We start from the raw sequence: 16906 nt of genomic DNA on the forward strand, positions 1-16906 counted from the left end.
ACCATCATATTTTTAATCTGTAAATTGATTCCTCATCTGAAATCTGATCACTGTAAATAACCCAACAACAAAAAACTACTCCAAATAAAATGAGAAAGAAAAGCTTTCCATTAAGCTTCCAAAAAAGGTTACATCCTTTTTCAGAATCACAGAACTTAGAAAATGCGAATAACCCAAGCTTTTAAAAACAGCTAACTATAACTTGCCTTCTGAAGGTCCTTAAACACTCCTAGACATGCTTTCACTTCAAGACCTTCTAATTTTGCCTAGGAAATGCTTCTCCTGGATAAAAAGCTCTTTCCCATGGTCTCTCCTCCACTTCCATAATGACTTCACTCAAAAGGCTTTCATCTCAGGGAGGCCTTCCTTAACTGCCCAATCAAAATTCTACCCCACATCTACTTCTAGTACACCCCATCTCCCCATTTTTTAAAAAAATCTCTTCCATAACACTTATCATCTTCTGACATATTATGTATTTATTTTTTCTTAAAGCCTTACATGTAAGTTCCACAAAGGGAATTTAGTTTATTATATCCAAAAGCCTACAACACCAGGAACATCATAGCAATGCAAAATATATATGCATATGTGGAACTTAGCTTCCTCACCTGATGAAGAAGTATACTATTTCCCTTCTTGCCCACTTCTCTTTGTTTTAGTAACCCTCCTAATATCTCTATTACAGTATTTTGAAGACCCATAAGTTTATAACACCTACCCTGTGTGCTTTCCTCCCCATCTGCATTTCATGCAGGTAACTTGGAATGCATAATAGGAGCCCAGTAAACAAGAGTGTGACACAAAGTTTGCCATGGATCTCATAAGGAATGTTGGAGCAAATATTTTAAGTGAAATTGCTCTACGTCACCATACCAAGAACAGTGACTTTGGTACCTGTTAACTCTAGTAAATTAATCATTATGTTTGAATCTGACACTAGATTGAAAATGAATTTACTTACTAAAAAAGTACACTTTATCATTTTAGTAACAATTATCTGCTATCAACTATACCTTAGTCTGCTCCATTTGGTCTTTGGCCTTTGACCTTGTAATCCGTACAGAAGATGGAATAGCCTTAGAATAGTCAAAAGAAGATAAAGTTAAAAAAAAAAATGAACTGGTAAAGGTTTACTTCCATAACTTATTACAAAATAAAGTTCCCATTTTAAAGTTAAATTTTATCCTTAATCTCTTATAGCAAAAGATACTTAAATTCCTTTTCTGGTTCTAGCTTGATTTAAATTAAGTTAGTAACTTCAAAATTTACTCGTATTTCTCCGTGAGAAAGAAATTTCAAACCATATTTTCCAGGTATTGGAATCGTCATTAATATGAGCTTCTATCCTCTCTTTTAGTTCTCCTGCCTCTCTGACCAGTCCTCAGCCTGGTACTGGACTTCTGCCTACCTAAAGGTGCTCTCTAGAGCCCACTTTTTCATAATTTTATATATCCTTATTGGAATGGTCTCATTTAGTCCTACAGCTTAAACACCCATCCATAGTCCCAATATTATATCCTAAATCAACATCTTAGCACCGATTTCCATTCTGCTTTCCAAATTTTTGCTAATATCTAGGTGGCCCACACAAGTTTAAGATTTTTTAAAAGGTTATTAACATGCACCCACTTAAGCCTGTTCCTTTTCTTATCTCTTTTAGCAGCAGAGCTTCTCTCTGCTTTTTCAATTTCCTTTACCCCTCACCATCTACTTGGCCACCAGTCCTGTCAAATGCCTTTATTTAGATGTCTTACACCTATTTTTTCCTTTTAAAACCCACTGCCCCTTTCCATCTATTCTATTACAATAGTCTCACAATTGGTCTCCCTATCTATAAATGTTTCCCTTTCTAGACCAAAATGTTTAGGGCTATTTTCCTGAATTATTGACAATGGCACTACCCTCATTTAAAAACTTCTCCTGATTCTGCATAACCTACAGGATAAACACCAAATCCTTTGCATAACATTGTTCAGCCTGGTTCTACCCATTTTCCTAGTTTTATCCTATCTCAGCTTACCTACAGCTATCTTAACGGACCTGATTTTCATTCTTGTGAGCTACTATTATGTCATTCCCACCTTCTACCAACCAGTTAATAAAGAGACTAAGGGAAAGGGGTTAGTCACTTAATGTCTTGAAGAAAATTCCAAATAAAAAACTATTCCTTTATATTAAGACACTAAATTTACCTTTTTTGGCTCAGCTTTCACAGCATTCTGGTTTGATAAAAGAAAACAAGGCATATCAGGTCTATAACGACCCACTTTAAATATTCCTCGTTTAGCTTTCTCTCTCTGCTCTTTCAATTTTTGAAGCTGCTTTTCTTCTTTGTATTTTTGGAGCATCTGTTTTCGTTGATCACCTAGAATAGTTTTCATTGCCCCTAGGCAGAAAAAAACCCAAACCACACAGTATATAAAACATTTCAGATGAAAAGTTACGCAAACGTTTAAACAATTATTTTTGTGTCATTTCAACTGCTGCTAAAAAAATGCTTTCAGGCCGGGCGCAGTGGCTCACACCTGTAATCCCAGCACTTTGGGAGGCCAAGGAGGGCGGATCACCTGAGGTCAGGAGATTGAGACCAGCCTGGTCAACGTGGTGAAACCCCATCTCTACTAAAAATGCAGAAATTAACTGGGCGTGGTGGCGGGCACCTGAAATCCCAGCTACTCGGGAGGTTGAGGTAGGAGAATTGCTCGAACACAGGAGATGGAGGTTGCAGTGAGCCGAGATCGTGCCATTGCACTCTAACCTAGGCAACAGAGCAAGACTCCGTCTCAAAAAAAAAAAAAAAAAAATTGCTTTCAATAAGCCAGGCACAGTGACACACCTGTAGTCCCATCTACTGGGGAGGCTGAGGCGGAAGGATCATTTGAGGCCAAGAGTTCAAGTTCAACTTGAATAACACAGCAAGACCTCTCCGCACAAATGGAAATGCTTTTAATATTTCTTGTTAATTCTTTAGCACTCTAACCACAAGTTTTTTCAACTCCTAGTCTTTTAAAATTTGTATTCATTTTCCCTTCATGTGTTCAAATATTAACTGCTTGCTATACTTCACTTTTAAATTAACTAACATGTATGATAGCCAGCATCCAAGCTGCCCTCTACTGATCCTCACTTCCTGGTAGTCTTGCCCTGTGTCATCCCCTCTCACACTGAATAGGGCTGACTTGTGTGACCAAGACAGTATCACAGGAATAATGGAATATGACTTCTAAAACCAGGTAGTGTTTGCCTTGCTCTCTCCTGAAGAGTTGCTTGCTCTGGGAGAAGCCAGGTGCCATGTGGGGCCTTAAGAAGACTCAAGTAGTCCTATGGAGGTGTCCACATGACAAAGAACTACGGCCTCCTGCCAAAAGCCAGCATCAACTTGCTGTTCATGTGAGTCAGTCATCTTGGAGGCAGATCCTCCAGTCTCAGTTAAGGCTTCAGATATATCTCTGGATGACATCTTGGCTGTTACCTTCAGAATCACCCAGCTCAGCCATACCCAAGTTCCTGACCCACAGAAATTGTATGAAATAATCAATGTTTATTGTTTTAAGCTGCTAAGTTTTGGGATAACTAATACAATTATAGGTGCTATTTATTATAACAGATGTACTCCATTCCTTCTCACCTATTCAAGGACATTCTTCCAGCAACTTATCCTCTTACTCATCTATTTTTTCCTCTACTGAATTGTTGCCATTTTGAAGTTACAAACATGCAGTAATTTCTCCCAACCTACATCCTCATCTAGCACTTATTTCTCTAGTGCCATTTAAGAGAGTTACCTGTATCTCTACTGTCAACACTTTTATTTATTTGAGACAGAGTCTCGCACTATCGCCTGGGCTGGAATGCAGCGGCATGATCTCGGCTCACTGCATCCTCGGCCTCCCAGGTTCAAGCGATTCTCCTGCCTCAGCCTCCCGAGTAGCTGGGATTACAGGTGCCCACCACCATGCCCAGCTAATTTTTTGTATTTTTAGTAGAGACAGGGTTTCACCATTTTGGCCAGGCTGGTCTTGAACTCCTGACCTCGTGATTCACCCACCTCAGCCTCCCAAAGTGCTGGGATTACAGGCGTGAGCCACCGCGCCTGGCCTGTTTTGAGACAGTCTCACTCTGTCATCCAGGCTGGAGTGCAGTGGCGCAATCTTGGCTCACTGCAACCTCCACCTCCTGGGTTCAAGCAATCCTCCTGCCTCAGCCTCCCCAGCAGCTAGGATTACAGGCATGCGCCACTGCGTCTGGCTAATTTTTGTATTTTGAGTAGAGATGGGGGTTTCATCATGTTGGCCAGGCTGGTCTTGAACTCCTGACCTCAGGTGATTCACCCACCTTGGCCTCCCAAAGTGCTGGAATTACAGGTGTGAGCCACCATGCCCAGCCTATTTCCAACACTCTTTATATTCCCTCTCTTAATTTTTCAAAATTATGAACAACTTCTAATATACACACAAACAGAATTCTGATGAACCCCATATACCTATTACCCAGATTCAGTATTTATGAACATTTTGCTGCAGTTGTTTAAAACAAATTATGCTTAGAAGATTTCATCTCTAAATACTTGAGTATGTACTTCCAAAAAAATAAAGACATTTCCGGCCAGGCGCGGTAGCTCACACCTGTAATCCTAGCACTTTGGGAGACCGAGGTGGGTGGATCACCTGAGGTTGGGAGTTTAAGACCAGCCTGACCAACATGGAGAAACCTTGTCTCTACTAAAACTACAAAATTAGCCAGGCGTGATGGTGCATGACTGTAATCCCAGCTACTCGGGAAGGCTGAGGCAGGAGAATCACTTGAAACCGGGAGGCAGAGGTTGCGGTGAGCTGAGATCACGCCGTTGCACTCCAGCCTGGGCAAGAAGAGCAAAACTCCATCTCAAAAAATAAAACAAGTAAAAAAATAAAATGAAGACATTTCCTTTCACAGCCACAATATCATCATTACACTTAACAAAATCAGCAGTAATTCCTTGTTATCTGTTACAGGGTCCAGATTTAAACTTCTCTATTTGTTTCAAAGAGGTCTTTTAAACCATCTATTTATTTAAATCAAGAACCAAGTAAGATCAACGCATTTTATTTGGATGTCTTTTTAAATCTCTTCATCTAAAACAGATTTGTCTGACGAAACAGATTTTGTCTTACTGACAAAAGGTAGTCAATTTTCCTACTGAATGTCCTTGCAAGCTATATTTGTTTATTTACTCATTCCTCTAGGCCCCATGTTTTCTATAGACTACAAATTATATCTAAAGGTTTGATTATACTCACCCATTCCAATCTGACTTTCACTCCCTGAATCTCACTCCACCAAAACTATTCAAGATCACCAGTGACCTCCACAGTGGTGAAGTCCAGATTCTTACCTCTATTATACTTGATCTAACAAGCAGTACTGACTAACATAGTTAATCAGTCTCTCCTTGATACGCACTCTTCTATTCGGTTTCTAGGATAGCACGTTCTTCTGGTTATCCTCTTACATTACTTTGCACTGCTCCTTGGTTCTTTACTAGTTGTCCCTTGTCTTTTTTTTTTTTTTTTTTTTTTTTTTTTGAGACAGAGGCTTGCTCCGTCACCAGGCTGGAATTCAGTGGCATGATCTCGGCTCACTGCAACCTCCACCTCCGGGTTCAGGTGATTCTCCTGCCTCAGCCTCCTGAGTAGCTGGGATTACAGGCACGTGTCACCACACCCAGCTGATTTTTGTATTTTCAGTAGAGATGAGGTTTCAACATGTTGGTCAGGCTGGTCTCGAACTCCTGACCTCATGATCCACCCACCTCAGCATCCCAAAGTTCTGGGATTACAGGCATGAGCCACTGCACCCGACCTGATCCTTTTTTTCTTTTCTTTTTTTTTAGGGAACAGGATCTCCATGTGTTGCCCAGGCCAGAGTGCAGTGGCCTTTCACAGGCACCATCATAGCACACTAAAGCTTCAAACTCCTGAGCTCAAGATTTCCTGCCTCAGCTTCTGGAGTAGCTAGGGCTACAGGCCTGACTCCAAAGTGATCCTTTTAAAATATAAATCAGATTATATAAACACCCATTAATGGCCTCTCGTTTCAGAGTAAAAGTCAATGTCTTTATAATGATGGTCCTTAGGATTCTATGCAATCTATCTCCCTTGCTCATTCTTCTATACCCAGTTACCTACTTGCATTCACTAAAACATATCAGGCACACTCCTACCTCTAAGCCTTTGCAAATGGGAAATAAAGGATATTTTAATAGCATACTGACATAGTTAGACTTTTATTTGAAATATTTTTGGTTAAGAAATGGAGCATTATGGCCGGGCGCGGTGGCTCAAGCCTGTAATCCCAGCACTTTGGGAGGCCGAGACGGGCGGATCACGAGGTCAGGAGATCGAGACCATCCTGGCTAACACGGTAAAACCCCGTCTCTACTAAAATACAAAACTAGCCGGGCGAGGTGGCAGGCGCCTGTAGTCCCAGCTACTCGGGAGGCTGAGGCAGGAGAATGGCGTAAACCCGGGAGGCGGAGCTTGCAGTGAGCTGAGATCAGGCCACTGCACTCCAGCCCGGGCGACAGAGCGAGACTCCGCCTCAAAAAAAAAAAAAAAAAAGAAATGGTGCATTTGAGAGGACAAGAGTAAAGGCAAGGAGATGACTTAGGAGGTAACACTACCACCCTTTCTCAAATAAAAAATGTTTGGTTCTTTCTGCCATTCCCCATTTATCCTAGCATTATTTCAATGCCATCTGGCTCCTAATGCCTGTTATATGAACACAACAACTAGGAGTAGGGTGACTCCTGACTAAAACACAAGTCATTTCTCAGTTCCCTTTCTCTTCTCTGTAGCATCCTTTGCCTTATAAGATGCTCTATTTTTACCTTTTTCTGAGATTATTCCTTTCTTCTTTAGTTGGTTCCCTCCATCCTAATGGTCCCAATCCTTCTGGGCAAACTGCAAGGATGGATTCTTTGCTCTTCTTAGTAATGTTTCCATTGACAAAGTACTCTCATTTCATGGATTCTTTAATTATTCTATTTTTACATTGCTTATCAGTTTATCTTATCAACACTTACCCTACCTAAGCTCCATAAGAACTTTAGGATTTCTATTAGGCAATATAGATAAAGTGTTATAATACTCCATAGGTAAATAGCTTTGCCTTAAAGACAGTAGTTAGTTGTAGAAAACAGGTTAAGGGGCCAGGCGTGGTGGTTCATGCCTGTAATCCCTAAGCTTTGGGAGGCTGAGGCAAGAGAATTCCTTGAGCCCAGGAATTTGAGGTTACAGTGAGTATACCACTGCATTCCTGCCCGGGTGACAGTGAGACCCTGTCTCTTGTAATTAAAAAAAAAAAAAAGAAAGAAAAGAAAAAAAGGAAAAAGACCAAAAAAGAAAAGTTATTTATAGAATGATATTTCAAAATTCTTCTGGCCAGGGTTTTTTACTCACACAGGCATTAAACCAACTATTATTCACTCTTCAAAGTACTTAAAATAACAACAGACCTTTACTTACTTGGCTTAACGACGGCCTTTTCTGGAATAAGTTCTTGAGAAGTCTCATCTAATTCAACAAGAATTCTACCTTCCAAGGTTGGAATGTTTACATCTTTCAAACCAAAGTGTCTATTTCGTTCATATTCCTTATGTCTGTTTTCTTTCTGAGACAGTGATTTCCTATGAGCAATTTTAGTTCTAATCATTTCAGTACTTAAATCCTTCCTGTGCCGACTGGCAAAATGTGATGAAGACATCCTGTCAAGGAAAAGGACAAAACCCAACTTACATGAATTTTCATTATTTAAAAAATTAAGATTATAGTTCATCTCCTGTCCCACTTCAGGGCCTTCTGAAATAAAAATATAAAATGTGCAATGAAAGAAATTATGTAACACTGAAAAGTGGGAAGAAGATTATCAGGGCATAAGAAGCTACCTGTTTGGGGGTTTTAAATAGGAACTTGCTTGACCAATGAAGAGAAAGCCAGGAAGCTATAGTCCAGAATAAAAGAGGCTCTGGGCTTACAGAACACTGCAAAAAGAAAAGCGTGAACTAAAGATGAAAATAGGTTAAGTGAAGGACCATGTACAGAATAGTTTTCTTACCCATGATGACGAATGCAGGTAGTCTAACATTTCTTCTAAAGCCAAAAAAAAAAAAAGCAAAACAAAAACAAACAAAAACCCCACACCAGGTACCTATTAGTCATGTAGAGATAATCAATAGGCAGCCAGATACAGATAGAGTTAGATAGAGAGGCACAGGGCAAAGTATGTGGGAAGGAACAAGGAGCTTCCATGCTCTCTCAGGTAGCACCACCGTTTAGGAACCTTCATGTGTTCACCTAAAAGCTCTCCAAACACAGGTGTGTTTTTTTGGTTTTTATGGCAGCTTCATTACATAAGCATGAGTGATTAAATCATTGGCCACTGGTGATCAAGTCAACCTTCAGCTCCTCTCCCCTCCCCAGAGGTTGTGAGGTGGGGCTGAAAATCCCAACTCTCTAATCCTGCCTTGGTCTGTCTAGTGACCAGCCCCAATCCAGAAGCTACTGAGAGGCATCCAGCTATCAGTCAATCATTAGCATACAAAAAGATACCACTTTGAAGACTCCAAGGATTTTAGTAGTTTACCAGAAAACAGAACAAGACCAAATATATAGTTCACAATAACCCTATCAGTTTGCTCCATTATTTTCATCCATACAAGAAATCATACAGTTTAGGCTGGCAGGGTGGCTTAGGCCTATAATGCTACCACTTTGGGAGGCCAAGGCAGGAGGATTGCTTGAGTCCAGGAGTTTGAGACCAGCCTGTGCAACATAACACGACTCTGTCTCTATAAATTTTAAGAAAGAAAAGCCATACACACATACACACATGCACGAAATCATATAGTTTACTTGGCACATGCCTTTTTCTTGGAAAGATCTTTGAGAATGTATTCAAGCAAAACAAAAGAGGTCAATAAAGACATGTCAGTGGGTCCAACTGGGGAGAACAAAGAAAACTGGAAAGTTTGAGGGGGTCACCTGTGTAGCTGGTATAGAGAACTACCAAGTCAAACTGGAGAAAGGATACTGATTCTCAGACGTCTTGGCAGTTAAAAAACAAAAAACAAAAAAAAGGTAAGGGGGAGGCTCTGTGATAGGCACACTATGGTATACTCTTCAACAAGAATTAACTAAATCCACTAGAAAACTCCAGATAATAGGAAAATTGGCACAAGTAATGCAATAAATTGTTACATGATTCTAAGCAATCGACAAAATATAAAAAATGAGAATCTGACCTGCACGCTAATAACATTCTCCTCCAAGACTCAAGGAAAGTGACAATGGACTGTGCTTTTCATAAAGAACTATTTTCTACTATTTATCTCCTGCAGTATTAATTCGCTGAAGATTGAAGAAAAATTAAGACTTATGTATTAAATACTGGACAGCACTATCCACAGCAAGAGAAAGAGCGAGCAAGGACAACATTAAAGGTATAATTATCAGAATAACCCTGAAAGGTAGTTATTATCGCTCTTATACAGATGAGGTCAATTAACTGCTCACATTAGCATATCTAAAAGGTAGTGAAGCTGAGATCCCAAGCCAGGCAGCCTGACTCTTCACACACACCTAAATTTTGTTTGGCTGAGTGGCGTTTCCTCCAGCTTGAAAGTCTAGAATGCGTTAATCTTGCTTGACTAAAGGTTCTCAACCGGGCGTTTTTAGTTGCCATGGGACCTGGGAAGAGCTACGGAAATTAATGTCGGAGCTAGTGAAGAACAGTTTCACCCCAAAGGCCAATTACGCCCCCGTGGTGAAACACTGACTTCTACAGAGGTCACGGCAAATATACGGACTCTTCTAAAGGTTCGCGTTATCAGCTTCAGTAAGGGCAGGTAACACGCTCCTAAAAGAGGCTGTCTCTTACTGGCTCCGACGCTCGCAGTCCCCGGTCCTCAGACCCTTCTAGACCTTCAACGGAAGCGGGCCAGCGTTCTCCGTCCAGCTCTCCAGCACCCACCTACCTGAGGCACCTTCTAGCGTGAAACCTCAACCAAACAAAAAGTAAACAACACTCGTTCTGGACGACCACCGCCGACTCCGAAGCAGGAACGTTCACAACCCGAGCCTCCACGAAATTCAAACTTGCCGCACGGAGCTGCTGATTGGAGGGGCTTTAACCAACACTTCCGGGGAAGATCCCGCCCCTTCCACTCAACGAGGCTTGCGATTGGTTTGCTCCTTGCGACATTTGAATTGATTGAAAGGTGAAGGGACTGTTCAAAAGATGGGTGTGAGAGGGAAAATAGGCGGGACCGCGACGCGGGATGAGAAGGGGTGGAGCAGTGGGGGCGCTCACGTCAGGTGAAGGGCGGGAGTGGGCGGCGGAGGCCAGGGGGTGATGCTGGGCTCCTGGCGAAACTGGGCTGCGGGAAATCTACCCCAGAACTCGCGGGGCTTTTTTTGTTTTTGTTTTTGTTTTTTGAGACAAGGTATCAGTCTGTGGCTCAGGCTGGAGTGCAGTGGGCACCGACCACTGCTCACTGCTGCCTTGACCTACTGGGTTCAAACCATCCTCCCACCTCAGCCTCCAGAGTAGCTGGGACTATAAGCGCGCACTACCACGCCTGGCTAACTTTAAAAAAATTCTGTAGAGACAGGGCTTCACTACCTTGCCCAAACTGGATTCAGGGCTTTTTAATATCTTTGTTTAGTCACAGAACCCAGCAGACCTTCTTGGACTGTTTTCTTTACGTTTTAAAGAAAAGGCTTACCCCAATTATCAAAAACTTACATCGTTTAGTGTTACTTTTCAACGTCGCCAGCCCCTCTCCCCTTTTTTTTCATTTCTAGTTTGTTTTTTGTTGAGGCAAAGTTTTCGTACGGTGAAAATAGTAGTTTTTTGCCAGGCGTGGTGGCTCACGCCTGCAATCCCAGCACTTTGAGAGGCCGAGGCGGGCGGATCACAAGGTCAGGAGATCAAGACTATTCTAGCTAACACGGTGAAACCCCGTCTCTACTAAAAATACAAAAAATTAGCCGGGCGTGGTGGCGGGCGCCTGTAGTCCCAGCTACTCGGGAGGCTGAGGCAAGAGAATGGCGTGACCCTGGGAGGCGGAGCCTGCAGTGAGCGGAGATCGAACCAGGGCACTGCAGCCTGGGCGACAGAGCGAGACTCCGTCTCAAATAAATAAATAAATAAATAAATAAATAAATAAATAAATAATAGTTTTTTCCCCCCAGTGGACAATTTGATGAGTTTTGGTAAATGTACACAGCTGTGTAACTACCACCCCATCAGGACGTAGAGCATTTCCATCACTCAGAAGAGTGGCCTGTTTCTTTCCAGTCTATCTCCCACCGCATCAGCAACCACTCCTCTTATTTCTGACACTATAAAAATGAANGAGGCAAGAGAATGGCGTGACCCTGGGAGGCGGAGCCTGCAGTGAGCGGAGATCGAACCAGGGCACTGCAGCCTGGGCGACAGAGCGAGACTCCGTCTCAAATAAATAAATAAATAAATAAATAATAGTTTTTTCCCCCCAGTGGACAATTTGATGAGTTTTGGTAAATGTACACAGCTGTGTAACTACCACCCCATCAGGACGTAGAGCATTTCCATCACTCAGAAGAGTGGCCTGTTTCTTTCCAGTCTATCTCCCACCGCATCAGCAACCACTCCTCTTATTTCTGACACTATAAAAATGAAGGTGACAGGTACTCTGTTGGGTCTGCGTGAACCAGAAGTTAGTAGTGTTTGTTATTGAGAGGCACTCCATTGAAAACTTTATGCATTCGCCAGTTGATGGATATGTATTGCTTTCAATTTTTGGCTATTATAAGCAAAGTTGCTATAACCATTCTTGTACAAGTCCTTGTGGGCATGTTTTATTTCCCTTGAGGAAATACAGGAGTATTCCACAGGAGTGGAATTTCTGGGTCGTTCTGGGTATGTTTAACTTAAATTTTTTTTTTAGAAGCAGGGTCTCTCTGTCCCCCAGGCTACAGAGCAGTGGCACAATCATAGTTCACTGCAGCCTTGGCCTCTTGAATAGCTGCAACTATAAGCGGGTGCTGTCACCCTTGACTATAGATATGTCTAACTTTATAAGGAATTGCCAAGCAGTTTTCCAAAGTGGTTGTACCATTTTACAATTCCCACCAGTCATGTATAAGAGTTCCACTTGTTTCACATGTTTTCCAGCATGTGGGGTTGTCAGTCTTTAATGTTCACCCTTTTGATCAGGCACTGTGGCTCACGCTTGTAATCCCAGCACTTTGGGAGGTCGAGGCAGGTGGATCACAAGGTCAAGAGATCAAGACCAGCCTGGCCACTATGGTGAAACCCCGTCTCTGCTAAAAATACAAAAATTAGCTGGGCATGGTGGCACACACCTGTAGTCCCAGCTACTCAGGAGGCTGAGGCAGGAGAATCGGTTGAATCCAGGAGGCGGAGGTTGCAGTGAGCTGAGATCTCACCATTCCACTCTAGCCTGGCCTGGGTGACAGAGCAAGACTCAGTCTCAAAAAAAAAAAAAAAAAAAAGAGGCTGAGAATGGTGGCTCATAATTTCAGCACTTTGGGAGACCAAGATGGGAGGAGAATCACTTGAGATCACTTGAGGCCAGGAGTTCAAGTCCAGCACTGGCAACATAGCAGACCCTATCTCTACCAAATAATAATAATAATAATAAAATATTAGCTGGGCATGGTGGCACACATCTCTAGACTCACTACTTGGGAGGCTGAAGTGGGAACATCACTGGAGCCCAGGAGTTTGAGGTTACGGTGAGCTATGATGGCACTACTGTACCCTAGCCTGGACAAAAAAGTGGGACCCTGTCTCAAACAACAACAACAACAACAAAAGAAAATACAACAACAACAACAAAAAACAGAAACAAAACTATTCTGCTATTAAGAAACTTGGATGCATTCTTCAGCATGTCAGTTATATTTTTTGACCCTAGAATTTCTGCTGCTTTTAAATTATTTCAGCTTCTTTGTTAAATTTATCTGATAGAATTCTGAATTCCTTGTCTGTGTTATATTGAATTTCTTTGAGTTTCCTCAAAACAGCTGCTTTGAATTCTCTGCCTGAAAGTTCATATAACTATGAATTTTCATAGATATATGAAATAGGATAGAAAGTTCATATATCTGTGTTTCTCCAGGGTTGGTCCCTGGTTCCTTATTTAGTTCATTTTGTGAGATCATGTTTCCTGGATGGTGTTAATGCTTGTAGATGTTCATTGGTGTCTGGGCATTGAAAAATTAAGTATTTATTGTAGTGTTCACAATCTGGGCTTGCTTTTGGCTGTCCTTCTTGGGAAGGCTTTCAGGGTATTTGAAGGGACTTGTGCCCCAAGCCTAATAATGCTGTGGTTTTTTCAGACTTGTAGAGGTACCACCTTGATGGTCTTGGAAAAGATCTGGAAGAATTCTCTGAATTACAGGCAGAGACTCTTGTTCTTTTCACTTACTTGCTCCGAAATAAATGGAATCTCTCTCTCTGCTGAGCCAGCTGTAACTGAGGGTGGTGGCCCACTGTGGCCACCACCACTGGGACTGTGCTGGATCAGACATTAAGCCAGCACCTATCATGAGTTTCTGTAGGCCCCGGGTGTTCCCAGAGCTGGGCTGTCTGGGAGCTAGGGATTGGAGTCAGAAATCTTAGCAATTTACCTGATGTTCTATTCTTTTTTTTTTTTTTTTTTTTTTGAGATGGAGTGTCACTCTGCCGCCCAGGCTGGAGTGCAATGGCACAATCTTGGCTCACTGCAACCTCTGCCTCCTGGATTCAAGTGATTCTCCTGCCTCAGTCTCCCAAGTAGCTAGGATTACAGGTGTCCACCACCACAGCCAGCTAATTTTTGTATTTTTAGTAGACACGGGGTTTCACTATGTTGGACAGGCTGGTCTTGAACTCCTGACCTCGTGATCCACCCACTTTGGCCTCCCATAGTGCTGGGATTACAGGCTTGAGCCACTGTGCCCGGCCTACCTGATGTTCTATTTTTCTGTGGCTAAGCTGACATTCAAACCATAATACAAAGCCCTTTCAACTCTTTCCTTCCCTTTCCACAGGCAGAGGAGCCTCTCCTATAGCCACCACCACCACCTGTTCATGAGGGTTTCTGCCAGGCCACGGCTGATGTTCACATAAAGTTCAAGCATTCTTCTGTCAGCTTGTGGTGAATGCTGCCAGGCCTAGAACTCACCCTTCAGGGCAATGGGCTTCCCTCTGGCCCAGGGAAGATCCAGAAATGCTGTCAAGAGCCTTAGCCTGGACCCGAGGACTCCCCCAAGAACCCTCTTGGTGCTCTACCCCTCTGTGGCTGAACTGGTACCTAAGGTGCAAGACAAAGCCCCCTTTACGTTTCCCTCTGCTTTTCTCAAATAGGAGTCTTTCACTGTAGCCACCACAGCTGGGAATGTGCTGGGTCACCCCTGAAGCCAGCATATCTCAGAGCCCAAGGCCCACAGCATACTCCCTGTTATCGCTGCTCTTCAGGGCCCAAGGACTGATGAATCCTGCCAGGACTGAGTCCTTCCTTTCAAGGCAGTGGGTTCCCTGTTGGCTCAAGATGTGTTTAGAAATGTTGTCTAGGAGCTAGGGCCTGGGATGGGAGCCTCATCACCCTGCTTAATGTCCTATCGTACTGTGGCTGAGCTGGTGGATCCCAGATGCAAGACAAAGTCCTCTTTACTCTTCACTCTCCTCTACTTAAGCAGAAGGAAAGAGTCACTTTTGTTGCAGAGAGCTGCACTGCCTGGGGTTTGGGGAGGTATGGCACAAGCACTCCCTTAGTTGTGCCAGCTGGTGTCACTCTAGGTCACTTACCATGCTAGTTCACTGGCTGTAAGGCAAGCCTAGCACTAGGAGTTGCCAAGGACTTGCAGTCCTTGTGTACTAGACTGCCTTTCAGGTTTACCTAGGACCCCAGAGCACTTCAGTCCGCTGTGGTGTGCCTTGCTGAGAAACTCAAGTTCCAATTGCTAGGTTATTCCCCTCTGGCTAGGGCTGGTGCAAATGCTCCCTCCATACGTGGGTGCTGGCTGAACCCAGCATAGCTTTACGCTGCTGTGGCAAGGCAGCACTGAATATAATGAGAAGTCCATGGGTCACTGCGCCCTCCCTCGCCAAAGTGCACAGATTCTGTCTCCACACCATATGGCCACTGGTGAAGGATGGGGGAGGGATGGTGTCAGCAATTCAAGACTGTTTCTCCTGTCTTCCTCAATGCCTCTTTTGGAAATATGAAGTCAAAACCAGGTACCATGATTGTTCACCTGATTTGTGGTGCTGTGTGCAGATAGTCATTAAAATTTGGTGTTCCAGTAGGAGATGAATGGTGTAGGCTTCTATTTCGCCTTCTTACTTCCTTTCCCCTCATTACTTATTTATTTAATCATTTGCCTATTTCAGGATGGAGTCTTAGAATATTTATTTTATACTTTGGGTTATACTCCCATACTGCTTTATTTTATTGCTCAAATTGTTCCAGCTACAGCCATTGGCACCTCTTTCCGTTTGTTCCTCTCTCACTTTGACATATTCCCATCATTGTACAGGTATTTTTTTGTCTCTGTTTATTTGTTTTAGCACTTTCTTACTCTTTGATACCACAAGATGCTCATAACTCATCTTTTATATGTTTTCCTGCCACAGTACTAAAATCAGCATTTTTCCAAGTAGCATTAATTTGTATTTTATTTACTTGTATTTTTAAAATTAGAGAACCTGTGAAACTTAGATAAGTGGTTAAATCATTTAAATCATTCTATGGAGCTTAATTCAACATGCATTGAGCCCTACTACATACCAAGTGCTGTATTTAAGCACAATTGAAGAAGATACAGTTCCTGCCCTCACACAGTTCTAATGGTGAAGTTGTAAGCAATTTTTTTGTTTCAAGTCCAGAGGAGCCATGATAACCCCATTCACTGTTAATCAACTCTGTTACCTGAGCAGTCGCGTGATCAGCCAACTAGCAACTGCTTGTTGAATGCCTAATATTAATGACAAACATAAAATTAGTGACATTTTAATGAACACTGATAACCTCTGAACAATGTACAATTTTCAGTCTTTCAAATCTTAACAGTCTTTTATACTGTATACTAAACATTTAAAAAATGAGTACAGTTTCATTAGGATGTCAGTGAATTGTATCCTCCATAAAAATCCCCAAATAATTATTCCCAGAAGAGGATTCTACTGCTGTCTGGAATGGTGGCAGTATTCACAAGTCATTTATTTATTTATATTTTATTTATTTATTGTTTGAGACAGAGTCTTGCTCTGTCACCCAGGCTGGAGTGTAGTGGCATGATCTCGGCTCACTGCAACCTCCCCCTCCTGGGTTCAAGTGATTCTCCTGCCTCAGCCTCCAGAGTAGCTGGGACTACAGGTGCACACCACCAAGCCTGGCAAGTAACTTGCCTTAAGGTAACCTACTCAAGATCACACAAGGAAAGTAGACAAATAAAAAATATTTGATTAATTCTTAGATCCAGAGAGTATAATTTTATCATTTTTATTTTCCTCTTCTTATGGTTACATATTTTCCTAGTTTTTCCATATGCACCTAATATGTTTTGCAGTTATAGCATTGTTTAACAACACAACATCCAAGTTTTATTTTAGAGACAGGGTCTTGCTCCATAGCCCAGGCTGCAATGCAGTGATGTGATCATAGCTTGCTGCAGCCTCAATCTCCTGGGCTTAACCGATCATGCTGCCTTAACCTCCCCTGTTACATGTATTATTTGCTGTATTCTTGCAGTTAAGTAAGCTAGAGAAAGAAAATGTTATTAAGAAAATATATTTAGTATTCATTAAGTGGAAGTGGATCATCGTAAAGATCTTCATCCTTTTCATCTTCACATTGAGTAGGCTGAAAAGGAGG

The 16906-nt window shown here is 42.3% G+C and overlaps 1 protein-coding gene across 3 annotated transcripts in view; it reads right to left on the minus strand.

The window, feature by feature from the left end:
- Positions 1–10231, minus strand: part of DLGAP5 (DLG associated protein 5) — a 41240-nt gene extending 31009 nt beyond the window's left edge. Inside the window, exons 1-4 of one of the 3 annotated variants that reach the window (XM_017873677.1) lie at positions 10016–10231; positions 7509–7747; positions 2196–2389; positions 1017–1079 (exon numbers count right to left, since the gene is read on the minus strand). In XM_017873677.1, the coding sequence (XP_017729166.1) occupies positions 1017–1079; positions 2196–2389; positions 7509–7746 (495 nt within the window). In that variant the 5' untranslated portion in view covers position 7747; positions 10016–10231. Of the gene's footprint in view, positions 1–1016; positions 1080–2195; positions 2390–7508; positions 7750–9918; positions 9984–10015 lie in introns of those variants that run through there. The other 2 variants (XM_017873679.1, XM_017873678.1) reach the window with 2 other exon arrangements.
- Positions 10232–16906: the final 6675 nt, after the last annotated feature.

This window comes from Rhinopithecus bieti, unplaced genomic scaffold (assembly GCF_001698545.2).
Source record: "Rhinopithecus bieti isolate Rb0 unplaced genomic scaffold, ASM169854v2 scaffold_7985, whole genome shotgun sequence".
NCBI classification, from domain to species: Eukaryota; Metazoa; Chordata; class Mammalia; order Primates; family Cercopithecidae; genus Rhinopithecus; species Rhinopithecus bieti.